A 23,864-nucleotide genomic window follows, 5' to 3' on the forward strand; every position below is an offset into this window, starting at 1 on the left:
TCTGACAGGCAGCACTCTCCTACAGTACCTTATATCTGACAGGCAGCACTCTCCTACAGTACCTTATATCTGACAGGCAGCACTCTCCTACAGTACCATATATCTGGCAGGCAGCACTCTCCTACAGTACCTTATATCTGACAGGCAGCACTCTCCTACAGTACCTTATATCTGACAGGCAGCACTCTCCTACAGTACCTTATATCTGACAGGCAGCACTCTCCTACAGTACCTTATATCTGACAGGCAGCACTCTCCTACAGTACCTTATATCTGGCAGGCAGCACTCTCCTACAGTACCTTATATCTGACAGGCAGCACTCTCCTACAGTACGGGATAGCAAGCAGGCAGCACTCACCTATAATACCTAAAATCTGTCAGCAAGCTGGTGGGCAGAACTGTTGTGCGGTACCTAAGAGCTGACCTGCCAGAGGGTTATCCCAGCTACTACATGTCCTTCTATGAGCAAAGCTGGAGATAAGAGCCGTCTTTCACCAAGTCTCATCTCACAAGCCACAAACGGCTTGTCTTGACAAGAGGTTCTGCAGCAGTTTCAGCATATACATCCTCCATTGCCTCTATATGGACAAGACATCTTAGCTGAAATCAGTCACACCAACCCTGCAGTAATAAACCCCCCCACACTCATCAGCAGCAGCAGCAGCCGTGTATATGCTTGTCAGTATTCCCTAGCATCCTTTGTATCCCCTTGCAACGCGGCGCTTAATGTGAATTAATAGGCTGAAAGAGTATATTAGAATGCAGCAACATGTTTCACTTAAGCAATTTGCTGTGGCACTTAAAGTTTCTCCTTGACACATTCTCCCTATAAAGCCCTTTCAGGAGACTGGCTAAATACCTGAAACGGCTTATTGAAAACATCCCAGCAGCTCCCAGCTAAAGTCTGGCATTTAACTTATTCCAGCTCTAATTCCATCCATGTGCCACCGACCCTTATATACAAGCCCTCCAATACAGAACTCTATATTGAACTTACCCCACACCTGACAGCATAACAATCCACACAGCAGGGGAGCCACCAGGAAGCCCATGTTTTCCAATACAGGAGAAATCCCAAATCCAGCAGTGGGTGAGCGGGACGGGCACCCAGTCTGGGAACTGGTAATAAGTAGAAAAAAACTTTATCTTTCCCTAAGGTGACAGAGTACAGAAGGTGACCTGTAAACCCACGGATTCTTCATAGATATATCTAGTCCTCAGTACACTCCGATCCATGAGTGATCCCCAAAACTGCTTCAGAGGGCAGCACATATCCTGATGGCGGTGTCACGTGCATGGCAGCTCCTGGTTACCATCGCGGAATCCCAACAACAATTTTTTTTAAAAATGGCAATTTCTGGAGGAAGAGACGGCAAGGCTACTGCAAAGTGGTCCACAAACTTGTCCTTAGGGAGGGTCAGGCAATATGATTTCTCTGATGACTTTTGGAGACTGTGGATGTTCCAGGGAACTGCAGCAATAGCCTCACAACATACAGCTCAGCCCCTGTAATTTCCTATGACATGTTCTTTTTTTAGCTTCCATAGCAGGCAGTGAGCTGTTGGCTGCTGGCAGTTTACTCCCTGGGATGTAGGTGTGCAGCTAGGGGGGGAGACACACTCCTCAGTGTAATTCAGTAGTCCCCCAGCAGCCCAGCACTGCACTGATGAGCCCAGCCCTACTCTGTCACTGGCAGTTCTCACTGTGGGACCTGGCTCAGCTCAGCAGCCAAACACTTGGAAAAGGAGGAGGAGATACAGGAGCTGGACCCTGCTGTGACTGAGGAGGTAGAATTGCTCCGCACACTTCCAGCCTTGCACTCCTCTACAAATAAGCTCATTCACTAATCCTGATACGCCACCGCCGGGACAGGGAGGGCTGCGTTTGTTTGTATAGAAGCAACATGGGCAAAGGAGAACGAGAGCTTCCTCAATGGAATAAGCAGTATATATATATATATATATATATATATATATATATATATATGTATATATGTATATCCTAGAAAATGAATAATGAAGTATATATATATATATATATATATATATATATATATATATATATATATATATATATATATATCTATATATATATATATATATATCTATATATATATATATATATATATATATTGGGCATTTCCAGCAACAACAAAAAAAGCACAATTATGTATTTGCTTCATTATTCATTTTCTGGGAGAGTGGGGTGGAAATAAAATTTAATTATTAATGATTGCTCCAGTGACAGGGCTTTGGGAAAGGCTCCATACACACTCCCTCATGCATGCACTGAACAGGAGGAATTAACCCGAGCCTTGCCAGATGGCTGTGCAACACCCATGCAAATGATGGGAATCCTAAACTACTGTACGATGAGTTCTCTTTGTCTCCGGGGAAATTCTAACGTAGGGTGGAGAGGTGGTTTGTCCTTGGTCCCCTGCTTAAAAGGGAGACCCTTGGACAGAGAGTGTCCTTGGAAAAAAAAATTAGAAACTGTTATACCTAATGTGTTTAACTGTTTACACTAGGAATGCTCAGAGTCTACTAGGGAATGCTGGGAGTTGTAGTGCAACAATACGCTGCAAGGCTGCAGGTTTCTATTGTATTTAACTCAAGTTAGGGGGTTGTATCTTTTTCACCCCCAAAACTGTTATACCTAATGTTTTTAACTATTTACACTAGGAATGTTTACAGTCTACTAGGGAATGCTGGCAGTTGTAGTGCAACAATAAGCTGCAAGGCTGCAGGTTTCTATTGTATTTAACTCAAGTTAGGGGGTCTCATTTTTCCAACCCATCAAATGCCACTCTGTATAGTCTGTGTTAGGGTAAATCTAGCCCACAGCTATCATTCTGGGGTGTCAGTATGTACTCACGAAAAACTGTCTGGATGCTGGAGGTTGGCTTGGCATGATGCATCTATAGGAAATAAATATATTTGTATCCTTCCTATTTTATAGCAGATAGCAGATAGGAGCTAATTAAATGAAATAAGAAGTAGGCAGGAAATTGGACAGATGGTTTAATATTATTCTTTTATTGCACGCTTATTTCAAATGCCGCCCACGGCATGGGCACAAATAACAGCTAAAATGCTGCCTCCATAAAATACACTCTGAATTCTTTTGTGCTCAAAAATTGTGAGGTCTGGCCTGTCCTGTCCTGCATTACCTTGGGTTTTGGGTACCACTTCATGCTGATTGGTGCAGATTTGGTGTTTCTCAGCCCAGTACAAGAGCACCTTCCAGCTCCATGGTCGAAACGCGTAGGACAAATGATTTGGTTATGTAACTTTTTTGGCCAATAAAACTGTTTTGTTATACAGAGTATGCTCTGTATGTCCATTTCTGGCAGCCACAGGAAGCAGTTTCACCCATTTCTTCCATCCCTCCTGACTCTTTTCTTGCTTTTTAAATAGGTGTCCAGCCCTGTCTTAAAGCTATCCAATGTAGCTGCCAGTACAACTGCATCACTTCACGGCTCTCCCTTTAAAAAAGTGCATTCTTTAACACTAACCATTTTTATAAATGTATGAAAGTATATTAGCCTGAAGTTTGATATGAGCCTGAAGACTCAGGTGTCCAACCTAACCCACATGGAGTGATGGATGAATCTGACCAATTTCGCTTCGCCGAAAATGTGCAAAACACAGATAATTCGCAAAAATACTTTGAAGTCTATGGGTGACAACATTTTTTGAGGTGTGAGGCGGTGAGACAAATCTTTTCCACCCATTGGAGTCTATGGGCCTCATTTTGCTCATCACTAAGAGATAATGCATGGCAGAGATGCTACACAGAATGCAGGAGTTGGGTGTAATATAAGGTCATATAGTTAATATAGTAAGTTGTATGGGGAAGAATATAGTGAAGGGTGGGGGCTCAGCAACAGAGATAGATTAGAAGAAGGTGGGTGCAAATAAGGTGTGATTGCCCAGGGCCTGCGTCAGTAAAGCATGGCAGATCCCTGTACTTATACTGCATTGGATGATCCTTCTAGCCTTGGTAGAGCCCCATGGAACCAAGAAAGCACTTGGGACATGTGAGCTTTGTAGAAAAATATAGAAAGTCTGGTCTAAATAAACTGTAAAAATAAGTAACATCCAGCTACCTGCAGCTGTTGGTATGATTTTGTGAGTTTTAGTTCAACAATAGCAGGTTGGATATTGCTGATTTACTGGCACCTTTAAGCCTGGGGGGCAGTGTTGGACTGGGATGCCAGGGGCCCACCAGAAAACCTAAGACCACTTTCCAAACTATTATTCCTCCTCTCCTCACCCAACCTCTTTATTCTCCTAGTATTTTATATCTATACTATATTCTTCCATTATTACGCATTTTTCCCCCATAAAGAAATAGGGAATGACCATGAAATTGGCCAAATGTTAAGAAACAAGAGGCCCCACTGACACCTGGGCCCACCGGGACTTTCCCTGGTATCCTGGTAGGCCAGTCCGACACTGCTGGTGGGCAGCGGGTATACTTTCTAAAATGTCTTCATTTTATTTCTATGTAGTCTAACAGGTTTCTCAAAGGAAAATGCCCAACCCAGTCCGTGTTACTGCTCCCTAGCACTCACTGGGTTAAATCCCATCTCATCTCTCAGTGGGTTAATTCCCAGCCGTCTGCCAGTGACAAAAGAGCTGATTGGACCAAAGGGAAGCAGCTCTCACTTCCCTACTGCACACACATCCCCAATGGCTTCCTACACACACACTGCACTCAGATAGCACCTATATCATTGACTTCATCAGCTATAAAAGGGTGGGGGGCAGCTTTCTGTGGTTTCAGAAAGATCTTCCCGTTGGACTAATAGAAAAGCCATAAATTATTCCCTCGCCGGACAGTGGATTATTAAAAGAGTAGCAATAAATAAGGGACGTAAATTGGAGTTTTTCCTTAAGCGTCTTAATGCTAAGCACAGCACATTTAATAGGCAATAAGGGAAATTAATTTGATATGTTCTGTTCAAGGTTAATAAAATGAAGAAGCGGAACAAATATATATATATATATATATTTATATATATATAACATGGGTGCAGCATGAGCTCAGTAGGGTTAAAACATTATATTTCCAGCCAGTGTAAGTAGGTGGGATGAGAGCATGTGTATGATCACAGGCAGTCTCTTAGCTGTTTGATGTTTGCACTTAGGATAAGACTGTCACAGCCATAGAACAAGCTGTCAGGGAGCTGAATGAATCTTTAGCTCCCCCTACTGGCCAGGAAAGTCAAACTATATCTGTGCCTGTTTTTATTTTTTTTGTTTTTTTATATATATATATCGGTATCCGTTTTGTAATACAGGTATGAGACCCATTATCCAAAATGCTCGGGACCTGAGGTTTTGCAGATAACGAATCTATCCGTAATTTGAAACTTCGTACCTTAAGTCTAATAGAAAATCATGTAAATATTAAATAAAGCCAATAAATAGGCTGGTTTTGCTTCCAATAAGGATTCATTGTATCTAAGTTGGGATCAAGTACAAGCTACTGTTTTATTATTACAGAGAAAAAGGAAATCATTTTTAAAAAATGTGGATTATTTGGATAAAATAGAATCGGTGTGAGACAGTCTTTCTGTAAGTCAGAAGTTTATGAATAACAGGTTTCTGGATAACGGATCGCATACATGTATCTGTCCTAATTTTTTGTAGGTGGCAGAAAGAATTATTAATCACACTGTCCTGTCCCACAGACAAATAAATATACCTTTCTAAAAAAAGTAAATATATATATATATATATATATATATATATATATATATATATATATATATATAATATATGTAATAGATAGATAGATAGATAGTGTGCAAAGTTACCAATAAATTTAGTTAAATATGACTTTTCTGTTATCCAGAAAAAAATATGTTTTAATATTTAATATCAGCTAGTGATCTTTTTGTTACCTTGCCCTTAATGTTTTTTAAATATGTTGTGAACAATAATTATAATAATCTGTGTCAGTCGGGCTCCCCCGGGGACTAGGTAGGAATTCATAAAGGGAACAGTTGATGTTGATGGATTTGTGTCCTTTTTTAGACTCAGCTACTGTGTTATTGGTAGAACAGTGTTGAGAGCTCTGTTAATAACACAAACACACAGTTTGCAAATATTGAATTTCAGAAGCATTGTTCATAGAAGGACAGGTGTGTGTTGTTCTTCGGTGCTGTTACAGGTATGGGATACATTATCCGGAAACCCGCTATCCAGAAAGCTCAGAATAACGGAAATCCTGTCCTAAGCCTCCTATACATCAGTATGTACCAAAGCTCTATACTATAACTAAGAGTGCATTTAAAACTCCCCAAATTGATAATGTGCAACCTACCATTAGCCTACGGGATCTAAAGCTATTGTAACCCCATCTAGGCTAGGCTCTAGGCTAGACCTTATCTGGCTAGGAAACAGACAGAGCACTGGTTACATTTGACCCTCTCTCCACAGGATGGGCCTTTGCTAAGTGAAAGGGTGAAGGGAGATGTAGCTGAACTACAATTCGCTTATGCTGTCTGACTAAATGAAAGAAACTGGAAGCCAGAAGGTTCTTGAACATAACAAAAAGTAACAGGCTTTATTGTAACACAACTCAAGGATATAATAATCACAATCTTTTGAGATCTATCACATATACTTCACAGCGATTAAGAGCCAGCACCTTGTGACATCCCTGTGGTGATCACATAGATAGATGCACCCTCAGGATCTCTGGGGTCCCCACACACTGGATCAGGGATATCACAAAACCTAAATCCCTATCAGGCTGTGATCACTACACATACAAAGAGGGGGGTTGTGGGTGCACTCCTAAGGCTAAGTAAAAATATATTAAAAGTATAATGGAAGTGCTACTGACATGGCCAACTAATCAGTGTACATTCCCTGGGCCCCTGTCTAAGTAATTCAGTACAGGGGTTTTTAGTTACAAAGTTAGGATCATAAAGTTTATAAGCCACCATACCACATCAAGGTAAACCCCACACGGTGGTCCTTAACTACATACAGGCCAGTCTTGCCTAAGGGGAGATTTACCCCCTAGTTATCAATCCTAGTTGGAGCACAGGCTGCTCTTGCTAACTAGCTCTATCTGCATTACTTTCCTAGAAAATGCTGTTATAGAGAACTACCCTGTCCTGACTACACCTCATTCACGGGGTTCCTGTATCCCTGACTTCACCAAGGGCTTCACCACCTTTGGGGCCTTCTCTTTACTGGGGCCTAAGTCCCAGACGCCCAGTATCATCCAATCTCTCCTGAAGTGGAAAGCAAAAGAGAAATCCTGTTAGGGCCTAACACTTCTGGGGCTTTGTTGATCGCAGGCTCAAAGGCACATCCACTCAGGTCAACTGATGAAGGCCAAAGAGGAAGACAACCCCTTAAAGGGGACCCGTCAACCAAAAAAATTATTCAAAATCCTATTTTATCACATTAGTCAAGCAAAATGAACTTAAATTACACTGTTTAAATGATTTGAATCTTGTTTCCTTCGGTCTGGGAATTCAAAATGATAGCAAGCAGGCAGGAGCCATTTTGTGGACACTGTTTTTAAGGAAAGCCTTGCATCATCTCAGAATCTTGTTTGTGCACCAGAATGGGGGACCCGATGTCCATTCTCATGCCCTGGCTACACAATTAAATGGTAAAGAGAACGGGGGAATGTGGGTAGAGCAGTGACATCTAGGAAGTGCTGAATGGAAAGTGAAAGTAATTGTCTGCCCCGCCTCTATGCCCATGGCATAGAGGAGGGGCAGACAATATTTGATTGACATCTGAGATTTTTAAATGAGCTTACAGCAGCTATGAATGCTTTAATAAAGAATAGAAATTAGATTTCATGTTTAATTTGAAAAGGACTTTTATTATACAGATTTTTGTGTCTGGGTGACAGGTCCACTTTAACATGCACAATATTTCAGGGGAAAGTAGGAAATGGTCATAGGCCTAAAGCCAGTGATAGAACTATGTAAATAAGTAGTTTTGTTACATGGGCTTTCACCCAGCAACAAATAAATTGAAGCCATTAAATATATGGGTCACTACAGTATTTCTCTCAAATGCTTTTCCAAAATAATTTTAACAGGAAAATCCCACATGGAGAGTCAAGTATCCAAAATGTATATCCATAGGAGTATTATTCAGTATATACCAATATTCTCCTGATTTCTTATTATCTCACCCTAGTATAATGCAAAACCCCAAATTATGCCACCCACAGGATCCCCAGACATGCCAATCCTGCCCTTCCTGTGTACCCAATATGTCCCAAGACATATTGATGCTGGAGATAATGTACGAAGAACAGTCCCCCAGTATAGAAAGTAGCCATCAATACAGCAATACAAATGCACTATGCTTGGCTGGACTAACCTCTCCTGGTCATGCATGAATGACAAATATCAATATGGTGTCAGGTTGCTAAGCAGGTTTTAAGGACTGCTCATAATGTTTGCTGGACGTTTGGAAAACAACATTTATATCCATGATTTCTGTGCAGACAAGAGAATAACAGAGCCCAAGGAATGCTGGGAGTCCTGCGTGTTCTACTCAAAGCAATGGGACTGAGAGAGTTCCCCATAGACTACAGTGAAGCTCCTATAAAATAAACCATGAGATGCAGATTGAATATACAATGAAAAATGTAAAAATAACAGATCCCATACTTGTACTAACAAAGGGGCAAGTGTCCCTCATACAGGTATGGGACCTGTTTTCCAGAATTCTTGGTTCCAGAGTTTTTCGGATAGGGGGTCTTAACTTAATTTGAATCTTCATATATTTAATCTACTAAAAATGGAGTCTATGGAAGATAGCTATCCTGTCATTTTGAACTTTCTGGATAACGGGTTCTGGGATAATGGATCCCAAACCTGTACACCCTATTGGAAATGACTCAAAGACAGAAAGGGAAGGTTGTTAGGATGCAAAGTTATATCTTCTGGCTGAGTGCAGTTATTTAAAAGAGAACTAAACCCTAAAAATTAATATGGTTAAAAATGCCATATTTTATTTACGGAAGTTATTGCACCAGCCTAAAGTCTGCAGTGAATCAGCAGAAAAGAAGATGGGGAGCTACTGGAGCATGTTTGGAGACACAGATCTTTACTCCTAAAGGGCTGTGGTTGCCTTGGGCTGGTACAGAAGCCCAACACATAATGTACAACATTTCTAGCTACTTCTTTAGTTTAGCTTTAGTTCTCCTTTAAGGGAGGGGGTGCCCTCCATTTATTGTGGAAGTGTTTGCATCACCTCTGTAACAAATGCTCTAACAACCTATAAACTGCTGTCAGTGTAAGCAATATTGTTGCATCTCTTAGAAGTATTGATTAAGTCAAGCTCATAAACACAAACTGAAGCGCATTAATAAAGAGACATGTACAGAGCTGCTGCTTATTATACAAAGCAACCACTGGCATCCCGTGTGTGTATTCATTTAGCCAGATAAAAATACAAGGCTAAGAGAAATACTGGTGCTTATCAGTCCCCCTATTTTCTCTTGTACTTCATAGGGCTCATATATGAGTGCAAGCTCAAAGGCAAAGAATGAATGGATGCTAAATCGTAATGGTATTTACACTTTATGCTGATCATCAAACACACACACACGCTACTCGTAAATTACATCTTTTTTTTATAACTTTTAGTATGTTATAGAATGGCCAGTTCAAAGCAACTTTCCAATTGGTCTCCATTATATAGTGAATAAAGTACCCCCTCTTGTAAAATATAAGGATATTATAAGTTACCGAGGAGTTTCATGACCATATAAAAACACGAGGCCGAAGGCCGAGTGTTTTTATACAGGTCATGGAACTCCGAGGTAACTTCTAATATCCTCATATTTTACAACTGGGGGTACTTTATTAATTATAATACACAAATTTTAGTGAGTCATGTGACAGAATTTACATCACTACTCACCGTTTATAACTGATGACATCACTACTCACCATTTATAAGGATATAATTTACAAGATATTCATGGCTTTTGTGTATTATATATATATATATATTTTATATTTTTTGAATTATTTGCCTCCTTCTTCTGACCCTTTCCAGCTTTCAAATGAGGGTCACGGACCCCATCCAAAAACAAATGCTCTGTAAGGCTCCAAATGTATTGTTCTTGCTATTTTTTCAACCATCTTTCTATTGAGCCCCTCTCCTATTAGTTGTCCAGTCTCTTATTCAAATCAATGCATTGTTGCTAGGGTAATTTGGACCCTAGCAACCAGACTGCTAAAATTGCAAGCTGGAGACACCCTGAATAAAATTCTAACTCAAAAACCAGAAATAATAAAAACGACAACCAATTACAAATTGTCTCAGAACATCACTCTCTTCTAGGGATGCACCGAATCTAGGATTTGGTTCTGGATTCAGGCAGGATTCGATAAAGAAGAAATCCACTGCACACAGGCTGCTGCAAGCAAGGAACCCCTTGCACATTTAATGCGGAAGTGAGCAACGTTTCGGGGTCTCGCCCCTTTGTCAAGCCTGGCAGGATTCGGCCTTCTTCAGCAGGATTCGGATTCAGCTTCAGCCGAATCCTTCTGCCCGGCTGAACCGAATCCGCATCCTAATTTGAATATGCAAATTAGGGGAGGGGAGGGAAATCACATGACTTTTTTGCCACAAAACACGTAAGTAAAAAATGTTTTCCCCTTCCCACCCGGATTCGGATTCGGTTTGGTATTCGGCCGAATCTTTCACGAAGGATTTGAGGGTTTGGCCAGATCCAAAATAATGGATTCTATGCATCTCTACTCTCTACATCATACTGAACGTCAACATAAAGGTGAACAGCCCTTTTAACAACCAAATGCAGTAAGAAAAGAACTTGCTGCAACTTTTGCACAATTTATCATACTGGATGCAGTTTTTATGCTTTTATTTTCTATGGCCACATTGGTAAACCACGTGTAAGTTCTTATGCACACTATTTTGCAGGTGCCTGCAATGATGCTGGAATTCTGGGAAAAATTCTACAATTTAAGCTTAAAAAAAAGAAAGATGATTTACATCTGAATTTTGCACTTGCTTGCATTTTGGACCTATTTCCCTGCCAGCCTTATAAGCAGAGGCACTCATGGGGCATATACATATATATATTTACTATATGTATATACTGTATATACTGTTTGTATGTATATATACTTGTGCACATTCAGGTCAAATGTTTTTCAGGTACACACAGTCATTTTTGCATTTCTGCATTGAAAACAATCTCAAATTGCTCATGATAAATACTCACAATGATGGGGAAATTGGCCGTTTAAATAAAAGAGGGAAAAGAAAAGATGCCAAGACTAAGCAATCCCACAAAAACATTGGAAAAAAAAATAGATTATTTTTCCAATGATGAAAAGTGACAGAGGCTGAGACATTTTACTGCTATTTCCACTATTTCTGCCCTTAAACTCTTTCTTTGTTGTTTTTTTCTAATGGCTCTGGAACAAGCTGCATCATGGAAATACAAAGCTGTAGCTGAGAACTGGAGTACAGCAACAGCAACCCGAGAGCTGCGATGTAGCACCTCCCAAAATAACTGATGGTTCTTCTCACGTCACAGATTCCATATGTGGCAAATCTTTAATTTTGGAACAGATTATTGAATTATTCATGTTTTCCCTTTAAGGGGCTCCTATGATGCAAATGCCTTTTCTGCACAGCAATTAAATCAGCCTTGGCAGTTCCCAATGGCATATGCTCTTTAGTGTTACCCTAAATTCAGCCTTGGGTACTCACCTTGTAGGCTTTAGCCTTATACCCTATTTTTAAATCCATGTATTATGATTTATTTTAGAAAGTGAGTGTCTCTGTGCATTACTGTGCATGAAGTGAGGGTCTTCTCCACCTCTCCCCTCTCCAGGATGGGCAGCTAATCACAGGAATGGATTGACTGCTTCAACCCTATCTGATGCTTGGGGGAAGTATATCCTTAGGTCTTCTCTCATCACATGCACTTAATCCTCTCTCACAGGACTTAGATGACTTCCTAAAGGCTTTAATCCTAATATAAATGCTCTGTGCCAACTCACAGGGAATTAGACGGTTATCTTACTCTAGGCTTTGCACTCCACTAACCTATCCACTACTCCTTGGAAAGCCAATAAGGGAAATGTACTTTATGGAGATAATTAGATTCCTGGATGTGCTTTTGCCTGCTCACCGCTCCTGGAAAAGACAACAAGGGTGCAGAGTTCAGAATGCAGGGAACATAGAACTGGCTATTTGTATGCCGTGCAAGCCATGGGTGGGAGGTGAATTTTGTTATTCAAGTATCCATCTGCACTGGTCACATCATTGTTTATATTGTGTGAGCTTTACTCCAACCACGTCTTTAATATTGAAAATGATATAATTCTCAGCAACTATCCAATATCTTTTAGTTACACATTTCCATCAACAAGTACGTTCTACTGGAAGCAGTATCTGCCATTTGCCGTTTCATGCACTGCTGATCCTGACTACATGTACCACTGAAAAGATGCCAAGCATTCATACATTGGCTAGGGAAAAGAAATGGCACCTCGAGCATAAGCCATCCTTTACCTTACGGGTGACTAGTGGGCTCACATTGTTGCAGGCCCAGTTGCTTCCTGGAAATGTAGCTCTGTTCATCTGGGATTGAAAAGCACCTTAACCTCTGCTCTAACGTATCAGCAGCCGCCCTTTCCTATGTCGTGCAACTGTATTTCCATTCATGTGCAAATGCGATGCGTTAACCTGTGCAGCGGTTTCTTAGGCAGCCGGTCACCTGTGAATAAGACGATTTGTTCTTCAAGAAGATTACCAGCACCTAGCAACTACTGGCGGGGAACGGGCAGATGCACGTTGTGATAGAAGCACGGCTTATGATAATGGCACTGAAGATTAGCATTCAATATTTTCATCAAAAGGAGTGAAACGACAGGCAGACAGCTTTAATATGATTTAGCCAGGAGCACTCATTTATAATTGTTGTTTTACTGTAAGGGGTTAAAATCATACACATACTAACAGAAGCATACATATGGGAAAATGCAACACACATGACCTTTCCCAGAATAAACCTTGTGGTTTTGAACCAGTTGAACGGGTGGTTCACCTTTAAGTTAACTTTTAGTATGTTATAGAACGGTCGGTCAGCAACTTTTCAATTGGTCTTCATTATTTAATTGACATCGTTTTTGAATAATCTGCCCTTCTTCTGCCGACTCTATCCAGCTTTGAAATGTGGGTCACTGATTCCATCTAAAATAAAATGCTCTGCAAGGCTTCAAGGCCCTTATTCCAGTATCTTATTCAAATCAGTGCAGGGTTGCTAGGATAATGTGGACCCTAGCAACCCTGAAACCCTCAATAATAACTCAAAATCCACAAATAATAAAAAAAAATAAAACCGATTGCAAATTGTCTAAATATCACTATCTATATTATACTAAGGGGCAGATGTATCAAGGGTCGAATTTCGAGGGGTTAAATCCCTCGAAATTCGACTGGGGAATAGAATTGAATAGGGAATTCGGGCGAATTTACACGCTGGCAAATAGTCGAATGGGCGAATTTTCGTGCGATCGAATATTCGATCGAAGGGTTTTCATTCAATCGAATGATCGATCAAATGCATTTTTATTCGATCCATAAACTTAGAAAAAAAGCCTATGGGACTTTCCCATAGGCTTTTAAAGCAATTCGGTAGGTTTCATCTGGCGAAGTGGGCAGTCGAATGATTTTTAAAAGAGACAGTACTTCGACTATCGAATGGACGAATAGTCGCAGTGTTTTTTCGCTCGATCTATTCGAATCATTCTACTCAGGCGAATTTACTCCAATTCGATAGTCGAGGAGCACAAAAAACTCTATTTCCCTCTATTCATTCACCCGAGCTTAGTGAATGTGCCCCTAAAAGTTAATTTAAAGGCGAACAATCCCTTTAAATATCACTTATAAGAAAGGGGCAGACAGGTGGCTTGTTTTACAGAGTTTATTCTCACTCATTACCCAAAAAAATTAAAGGACCATTGATTTATTTAACTAAAAAAGAGAAAAAAAAAATCACATTTCAGCATGTGCCAAATATAATTTACCAAAAACTTTCCTAAATTTACATTCCAACCTTGAGGTGGAGGGGGAGGTGGTTAACAGTCCTGCTGCCTGTGGACAAATATTTGAAATAACCAGGATGCACCCAGAGTAAAAGGGAACTTCTGAATAAGGGAATCCAAAGTAACATGACTCTGGAGCTTTGCTTTTTTATGGACAAGTGGACTCGGCAGAATGGGACATCTCCCTCTGTGCAAACAAGAGCAATAAGCCACTGCAAACAGTCAATAGATTTACCATTGTAGCTCAACTCATGTTGTAAACCACAATATTGACTTTTTGTTTCACAAACATACAAAGGCAAAGCTTGTGCAAACGTAGGAAAAAAGGGAAAATACAGAGCAGTGTAGGCAGCAAAAATGGCAGCAAGTTTCTTACTGTAAATCATCAACTGCCTGTTTGCTAAATGCAGTTATTTAAGGGACAAATAGCAGCAAAATATCTGGCGCAGAATATACATCCAGGTATAAGATCCGTTATCCGGAAACCCGTTATCAGAAAGGCCATCTCCCATAGACTCCATTTTATTCAAATAATCCAATTTCTTAAAAATGATTTCCTTTTTCTCTATAATAATAAAACAGGACCTTTTTACTTGACCCCAATTAAGATATAATTAATCCTTATTGGAAGCAAAACCAGCCTATTGGGTTTATTTCATGTTTACATGATCTTCATGTAGACTTAAGGTATGAAGATCCAAACTGCAGAACGATCCATTATCCAGAAACCCCCAGTATTCTGGATAGCAGGTCCCATATCTACATTATATTTATATATTTAAACAAATATATGGTGTGGGAGGGTTGAACCTACTGTTGTTAGGTTTCATACAACATTCAAAACACAGAAAAACAAATTATTATTCGACATTCCAACCCAATTATTCTCTTGACTTTAATATGGCATAGCAAATGCTCGGTCAATGTTGAATTTTAATTGCCCATTTTGGGCTGATTCCATCAAACCACAGGCAACTTAGTTAATTGGGAATTAATTGAGAGGCATCTTTCAACTTGTTTTTACTTGCCGATTCAATGCTTCGTTGTTGGAATAGGTCCAACCAGGGCTCAAAACCAATTCTATCCGATGTTTATAGATAGTGTAGGGGTTTATATTAACCACTATGGCTATAGCTTGAAGGCCAGTTAGGTTGAGAATTGATCTGAATGCCTATTTTCTCTATTAAATTCACCTGCAAGCCCAGTTTGAAGGTAACTAAGGGTGAGATTTGGGGTAAATCTGTATCTGCTGTCCTAGATATTCTTGAAACTATGAATAACTGATACTCCAATATATTCCTATATCTGTCAAGGCATAGAATCTGTTATCTGGAAACCAGTTATCCAGAAAGCTCGAATTATGGGAAGGCCATCTCCCATAGGGGCAGAAGTGACTAACGCTGGTTAAAATTTTCCAGTGTGACGTCATTTCGGGACGCAACTTCGGATTTTAGTGAATTAGCGCTGTCCTGGCGAATTTACGCCTGGCGAAGTGTTGCGCTGTGAGCGAAGCCGTCGGCGAATTTTCGGAGGTTAGTGACTTTGCCCCATAGACTCCATTTTATCTAAATAATACAAATATTTTAAAATGATTTCCTTTTTCTCTGTAATAACAAAAAGAACCCCAACTATGATATAATTAATCTTTATTGGAATCAAACCCAGCCTATTGGGTTTGTTTAATGTTTACATGATTTTCTAGTAGACTTAAGGCAGTAAGAAACAAATTACGGAAAGATCCCTTATCTGGAAACCCCCAGGTCCTGAGCTTTCTGGATAACAGGTCCCATACCTACACAACATACCCAGAATGAGCTGGGAGCTCTTCTTATAAGGTCTGTGGTGGGCATGGTGATTTGTGCTCTTTGGGAAGTCTACAGAAATGAGGAGCACTTTGTCTATATCAGTTGCTAACTGTGTAAAGCTGGCCATAGACACAAAGATCCGATCGTACGAATCCTCGATTTGTACAATTTTCAGATCATGTGTGGAGTGTCCCGACATTTATCCCGATCGGTCGTTCAGTCGATCGGACATGCTAAAAGATTTCGGCTGACGATCATATCTCTGCATGTATTGCCGATCTGACGATCTTCAGTGGGCGACTGTCAGCTTTGTCGGACAAAAACTTTCCTACGATTGTTGTGGGGCAGAACATCGGCTGATCTGTTCTTTACTGCTTTGTTTGATCTGAATGGTTAGTGGCAGGTCGAGAGATGTGAACGTACGATCGTTCGTCCGATATTGCAGGGAAATCTTTGCGTCCATGGCCACTTTAAGTCGGGGATAGCTCAGGAACTGCTAAAGCAGTGATCCAAATATTTAAATATGATTTCCTTTTTCTCTGTAATAATAAAACAGTAGCTTGTACTTGATCCAAACTGAAATGTAATTAATCCTTATTGGAAGCAAAACCAGCCTATTGGGTTTATTTCATGTTTGCATAATTTTCTAGTAGACTTAAGGTATGAAGATCCAAATTACAGAAATATCCGGAAAACCCCAGATCCTGAGCATATCTTGATAGCAGTTCTCATATCTGTACTTATTTGATGAACAAAGGTGGCCCTGACCAAAGGTCAATTAAAAACGTTAGATCACCGCTAATGAGTGCATTATTTCCCTTTCTGTGTCTAGGATTCAACTTAATTTTGTTCCATAAGCACCTCTTGAAAAATAAAGTACTGCCCCAATGGCACAAACCTGACATCATTTCAAATGTGTATGGAGCGGTCTAATGAATAGAGATGTCGCGAACTGTTCGCCGGCGAACTTGTTCGCGCGAACATCGGGTGTTCGCGCTCGCCGGAAGTTCGCGAACGTCGCGCGACGTTCGCCATTTTGGGTTCGCCATTGTTGGCGCTTTTTTTTGCCCTCTCACCCCAGACCAGCAGGTACATGGCAGCCAATCAGGAAGCTCTCGCCTGGACCACTCCCCTTCCCTATAAAAACCGAAGCCCTGCAGCGTTTTTTCACTCTGCCTGTGTGTGCTGAAGAGATAGTGTAGGGAGAGAGCTGCTGCCTGTTAGTGATTTCAGGGACAGTTGAAAGTTTGCTGGCTAGTAATCGTTTTGATACTGCTCTGTTATTGGAGGGACAGAAGTCTGCAGGGGTTTGAGGGACATTTAAGCTTAGGTAGCTTTGCTGGCTAGTAATCTACCTTCTACTGCAGTGCTCTGTATGTAGCTGCAGTGGGCAGCTGTCCTGCTTCTGATCTCATCTGCTGACTGCTGCAATAACAGTAGTCCTTGTAAGGACTGCTTTTATTTATTTTTTTGTTGTTTTACTACTACTACTACTACTACTACTATAAGAGCCCAGTGCTATTAGTCTAGCAGTGTTGGGGAGTGGGACTGGTGTGCTAATCTGCTGCTCCTAGTAGTTCAGCAGCACCAACTTTAATTTTTTTTTTTTAATATTCATTTTTTTTTTATTTTACTTTTTTTTATTTTACTACCGCTGTAGTAGTGTATAAGTTGACCTTTTAGGCATTATTTGCCCTGTAGGCATTATTTGCACACTGTTTTCTTCAACCCGCCATCGAGCTGTGTGACCTTGTTCACATTCTGTCTAAATATCCATAATATTACCGTCTCCAGAAAAAACACCGGAGTCACTTTTTTCAAGCAGCCATAATATATTTTACGTAATCCGTATCCACCGCTGTAGTAGTGTATACGTTGGCCTTGTAGGCATTATTTGCACACTGTTTTCTTCAACCCGCCATCGAGCTGTGTGACCTTGTTCACATTCTGTCTAAATATCCATAATATTACCGTCTCCAGAAAAAACACCGGAGTCACTTTTTTCAAGCAGCCATAATATATTTTACGTAATCCGTATCCACCGCTGTAGTAGTGTATACGTTGGCCTTGTAGGCATTATTTGCACACTGTTTTCTTCAACCCGCCATCGAGCTGTGTGACCTTGTTCCCATTCTGTCTAAATAGCCATAATATTACCGTCTCCAGAAAAAACACCGGAGTCACTTTTTTCAAGCAGCATTCATATATTTTACGTAATCCGTATCCACCGCTGTAGTAGTGTATACGTTGGCCTTGTAGGCATTATTTGCACACTGTTTTCTTCAACCCGCCATCGAGCTGTGTGACCTTGTTCACATTCTGTCTAAATATCCATAATATTACCGTCTCCAGAAAAAACACCGGAGTCACTTTTTTCAAGCAGCATTCATATATTTTACGTAATCCGTATCCACCGCTGTAGTAGTGTATACGTTGGCCTTGTAGGCATTATTTGCACACTGTTTTCTTCAACCCGCCATCGAGCTGTGTGACCTTGTTCACATTCTGTCTAAATATCCATAATATTACCGTCTCCAGAAAAAACACCGGAGTCACTTTTTTCAAGCAGCATTCATATATTTTATGTAATCCGTATCCACCGCTGTAGTAGTGTATACGTTGACCTTGTAGGCATTATTTGCACAGTGTTTTCTTCAACCCGCCATCGAGCTGTGTGAGCTTGTTCACATTTTGTCTAAATATTGATAATATTATCGTCTCTAGAAAAACCACTTGAGTTACTTTTTTTCAAGCAGCATTCATATATTTTACGTAATCCGTATCCACCGCTGTAGTAGTGTATACGTTGACTTTGTAGGCATTATTTGCACAGTGTTTTCTTCAACCCGCCATCTAGCTGTGTGTATTATCGTTTCCAGAAAAACCAACTGAGTTTTTGTTGTTGTTGTTGTTTTTTTAAAAATAATGCCAGGCAAAGGCAGGCCGCCACGCAGAGGCCGTGCTAGGGGCCGTGCTGCTATGCAATCCTGTGGCCCTAGCAAATTGCCCAGTTTTAAAAAGCCAATGACCCTGAACTCCCAAAATGCTGAAGAGGTAGTTGACTGGCTTACACAGCACACCCCATCCTCTACCGTTTCTAACTTTACCACAACATCCTCCTCATCCTCCACTGCTATGGCCACCCCACGTAACACTTCCTCCACCACCGGTGCCCCTTCTTCACTGGGGTCAGAGGAGTTATTTTCCAATGAGTTTCTTGAACTGAGTAATGCGCAACCATTATTGCCAGAAGAAGATGAAGGAGATGAGGACCTTACACCAGATTTAATTCTGGCAGAGAACACGATAGAGATGGACATAATGAGTGATGAGGAGGAGGTCCCCGCTGCTGCTTCCTTCTGTGATGTGTCAGAAGAAATTGATGCATCTGAGGAGAATGATGATGAGGAGATTGATGTTTTGTGGGTGCCTAGTAGAAGAGAGCAAGAGGAGGGTAGTTCAGATGGAGAGACGGAGAGTCAGAGAGGCAGTAGGAGAATAAGACTTAGAAGAAGCAGGGAGGACAGCCCGCAGGGATCAGTAGGGCAACAACATGTATCGGCACCTGTGTTCAGCCGGCCAACGCACCCGCCATTGCCGCCAATACCGCCAACTCCGCCAACTTCTACTGTTACCGCCAGATCGCACACTTCCAAAAAGTCAGCAGTGTGGGATTTTTTTAATGTGTGTGCCTCTGACAAAAGCATTGTAATTTGCAATGAGTGCAGTCAGAAACTGAGCCTTGGTAAGCCCAACAGCCACATAGGTACAACTTCTATGCGAAGGCACATGAGCGGCAAGCACAAAGCACTTTGGGAGCAACACCTCAAAGGCAACAGGCAAACTAAAAGCCACACTCCTTCTGGTCCAGCATCTTACTGCTCTACCTCTGCTCTCCTTGACCCGTCTGAACCACCCTCCACTCCGCCTTCCACCTTGACCACCTGTTCCCATTCCCAGTCATCTGCCACCAGCCAAGTTTCTGTGAAGGCCATGTTTGAGCGTAAGAAGCCAATGTCTGACTGTCACCCCCTTGCCCGGCGTCTGACAGCTGGCTTGTCTGCACTCTTAGCCCGCCAGCTTTTACCATACCAGCTGGTGGACTCTGAGGCCTTCCGCAAATTTGTAGCAATTGGGACACCGCAGTGGAAGGTACCCAGCCGCAATTTTTTTTCTAAAAAGGGAATACCACACCTGTACCAACATGTGCAGAGCCAAGTTACCGCATCTCTGTCACTTAGTGTTGGGCCAAAGGTCCATATGACTACTGACGCATGGTCCTCCAAGCATGGTCAGGGCAGGTATGTCACCTACACTGCCCACTGGGTGAACTTGGTAATGGCTGGGAAGCAGGGAATGGGTAGCTCAACAACAACAGTGGAGTTGGTGTCACCGCCACGGATTGCACGCGGTTCTGCCACCACCTCTACTCCTCCATCGCTCTCTAACTCGTCTTCTTCTTCTTCTTACTCTGCTGCTGGGTCCTCCTTCTCCTCCTCCACACCTGTGCACCCCCAGCTCCCCCTAGGCTATTCGACGTGCCAGGTACGCCGTTGTCACGCTGTCTTGGGGATGACGTGCCTGGAAAGCAAAAACCATACCGGATCTGTACTCCTGTCATCTCTGCAGTCACAGGCCGATCGGTGGCTGACCCCACACCAACTGCAGATCGGAAAAGTGGTGTGTGACAATGGAAGCAATCTGTTGGCAGCGTTGAGACTAGGCAATTTAACACATGTGCCCTGCATGGCACATGTGTTAAATTTAATAGTCCAACGTTTTGTCTCCAAGTACCCAGGATTCCAGGACGTTCTCACCCAGTCCAGAAAGGTGTCGGCCCATTTCAGACGTTCCTACACAGCCATGGCACGCCTTGCTGACATTCAGCAGCGCTACAACATGCCAGTCAGGCGTTTGATTTCTGACAGCCAGACTCGCTGGAATTCAACGCTCCTTATGTTGGAACGTCTGCTGCAACAACAAAGGGCCGTCAACGAGTACCTTTTTGAACTGGGTGGTAGGACTGGATCTGCACAGCTGGGGATTTTTTTCCCCCGTTACTGGGTGCTTATGCGCGATGCCTGCAGGCTCATGCGACCTTTTGAAGAGGTGACAAATATGGTCAGTCGCACCGAAGGCACCATCAGCGACCTAATACCCTTCGCTTTCTTCCTGGAGCGTGCCGTGCGACGAGTGACAGATGAGGCTGTAGACCAGCGTGACGAGGAGCTGGAAGCGCACGATTTCTGGTCGGAATCACCAGAACGAACCCAGGCACCTGCTGCAACGCAGGGAGAGGTGCCAGAAGTGGAGTCAGAGGAGGAAGGTGGCTTTGTGGAGGAGGAGGAGGAGGACCAACAGGAGCAGGCTTCCCAGGGGGCTAGTGGTGACCTTTTGGGGACCCCTGGTCTTGTACGTGGCTGGGGGGAGGAGACCGTGGATGATGCAGTCCTTGATAATGAGGAAGCGGAGATGGATAGCTCTGCATCCAACCTTGTGAGAATGGGGTCTTTCATGCTGTCATGCCTGTTGAAGGACCCCCGTATCAAGAGGCTTAAGGAGAAGGACCTGTACTGGGTCGCAACGCTACTAGACCCTCGGTACAAGCATAAAGTGTCAGAAATGTTACCAACATACCACAAGTCCGAAAAGATGCGGCATTTACAAACCAGCCTGCAAAACATGTTGTACAATGCTTTTAAGGGTGATGTCACTTCAGGAACTCATCAACATTCCAGGGGCAGAGGTGCCAGTAATCCTGCCACGAGCACACCTGCAAGGACAAAGCCCTTTGGCCAGTCTGTAACGTCAGACATGCAAATGTTTTTCTGTCCAAGGCAGCGCCACAACCCTTCTGGATCCACCCTCAAAGAACGCCTCGACCGGCAGGTAGCGGACTACCTGGCATTAACTGCAGATATCGACACTCTGAGGAGCGATGAACCCCTGGACTACTGGGTGCGCAGGCTTGATCTGTGGCCAGAGCTGTCACAATTTGCCATGAACCTCTTGTCTTGCCCAGCCTCAAGTGTGCTCTCAGAAAGGACCTTCAGTGCAGCAGGAGGGATTGTAACTGAGAAGAGAACTCGCCTAGGTCACAAAAGTGTCGATTACCTGACCTTTATTAAAATGAATGAGGGGTGGATCTCGGAGGGTTACTGCACGCCGGAAGACTTGTTCTGACTTCTATGCAGCTGTCCTTCTCTTCAAGCCTCATGACTCCACACACAGCTGTCCTTTAGCGTCCTCCTCCTCCCTCCGCCACCGTTACAAACTAGGGTGCAAACCCTACTGGTTTAATTTTTTCTGGCCTCTGTGCTTCAGTGGCTGCGACCAAAAAAATGCCTATTTTCTGCATTTATATGACATAATTTTTCTGGCCTCTGTGCTTCAGTGGCTGCAACCAAAAAAATTTATATTTTCAGCATTTATATGGCATAATTTTTCTGTCAACTGTGCTTCAGTGGCTGCGACCAAACAAATGCATATTTTCTGCATTTATATGGCATAATTTTTCTGGCCTCTGTGCTTCAGTGGCTGCAACCAAAAAAATTACTATTTTCAGCATTTATATGGCATAATTTTTCTGGCAACTGTGCTTCAGTGGCTGCGACCAAAAAAATGCATATTTTCTGCATTTATATGGCATAATTTTTCTGGCCTCTGTGCTTCAGTGGCTGCAACCAAAAAAATTTATATTTTCAGCATTTATATGGCATAATTTTTCTGTCAACTGTGCTTCAGTGGCTGCGACCAAAAAAATGCATATTTTTTGCATTTATATGGCATAATTTTTCTGGCCTCTGTGCTTCAGTGGCTGCAACCAAAAAAATTTATATTTTCAGCATTTATATGGCATAATTTTTCTGGCAACTGTGCTTCAGTGGCTGCGACCAAAAAAATGACTATTTTCAGCATTTATATGGCATATTTTTTCTGGCCTCTGTGCTTCAGTGGCTGTGGCCAAAAAAACTGGGCAAACAATGCCTACAAGGTCAACGACGTTGACCTTGTAGGCATTGTTTGCCCAGTTTTTTTGGCCACAGCCACTGAAGCACAGAGGCCAGAAAAAATATGCCATATAAATGCTGAAAATAGTCATTTTTTGCCATACGTTGACTCAACGTATATGGCAAAAAATGACTATTTTCAGCATTTATGTGGCATATTTTTTCTGGCAACTGTGCTTCAGTGGCTGCAACCAAAAAAACTGGGCAAACAATGTCTACAAGGTCAACGTATGGCGAAAAATTACTATTTTCAGCATTTATATGGCATATTTTTTCTGGCAACTGTGCTTCAGTGGCTGCGTCCAAAAAAACTGGGCAAACAATGTCTACAAGGTCAACGTATGGCGAAAAATGACTATTTTCAGCATTTATATGGCATATTTTTTCTGGCAACTGTGCTTCAGTGGCTGCGTCCAAAAAAACTGGGCAAACAATGCCTACAAGGTCAACGTATGGCAGTTGTTTAAAGAGAACAGTAGATTACTAGCCAGCAAAGCTACCTAAGCTAAAATGTCCCTCAAATCCCTGCAGACTTCTGTCCCTCCAATACAGAGCAGTATCAAGCAGATTACTAGCCAGCAAACTTACTATCATCTGTCCCTGAAATCACTAACAGCTCTCCCCCTACACTATCTCTTCCAAGCACACACAGGCAGATTTTTCAGATACATTTTTGCCCTTGATCCCCCTCTGGCATGCCACTGTCCAGGTCGTTGCACCCTTTAAACAACTTTAAAATCATTTTTCTGGCCAGAAATGTCTTTTCTAGATGTTAAAGTTCGCCTTCCCATTGAAGTCTATGGGGTTCGCGAACCGTTCGCGAACCGCTCGCATTTTTGCGCAAGTTCGCGAATATGTTCGCGAACTTTTTTTCCGACGTTCGCTACATCCCTACTAATGAATATGGCGGCTCCTTGGAGTGAGCACACCTGAAAGCCTGTGCCGTGACCTATATCCTG

General features: G+C 42.1%; 1 protein-coding gene across 11 annotated transcripts in view; it reads right to left on the bottom strand.

The window, feature by feature from the left end:
- LOC108707903 (roundabout homolog 2) overlaps positions 1-23,864 on the bottom strand; it is a 688,904-nt gene that overhangs the window by 277,998 nt on the left and 387,042 nt on the right. Inside the window, exon 1 of one of the 11 annotated variants that reach the window (XM_041581607.1) lies at positions 999-1,782. The exons of the other annotated variants lie outside the window; for them this stretch is intronic. Coding sequence (XP_041437541.1) covers positions 999-1,053 — 55 coding nt within the window. The 5' untranslated portion in view covers positions 1,054-1,782. Of the gene's footprint in view, positions 1-998; positions 1,783-23,864 lie in introns of those variants that run through there. 11 annotated transcript variants of the gene reach the window in all.

The sequence above is a fragment of the Xenopus laevis genome, chromosome 2L (assembly GCF_017654675.1).
Source record: "Xenopus laevis strain J_2021 chromosome 2L, Xenopus_laevis_v10.1, whole genome shotgun sequence".
NCBI lineage: Eukaryota > Metazoa > Chordata > Amphibia > Anura > Pipidae > Xenopus > Xenopus laevis.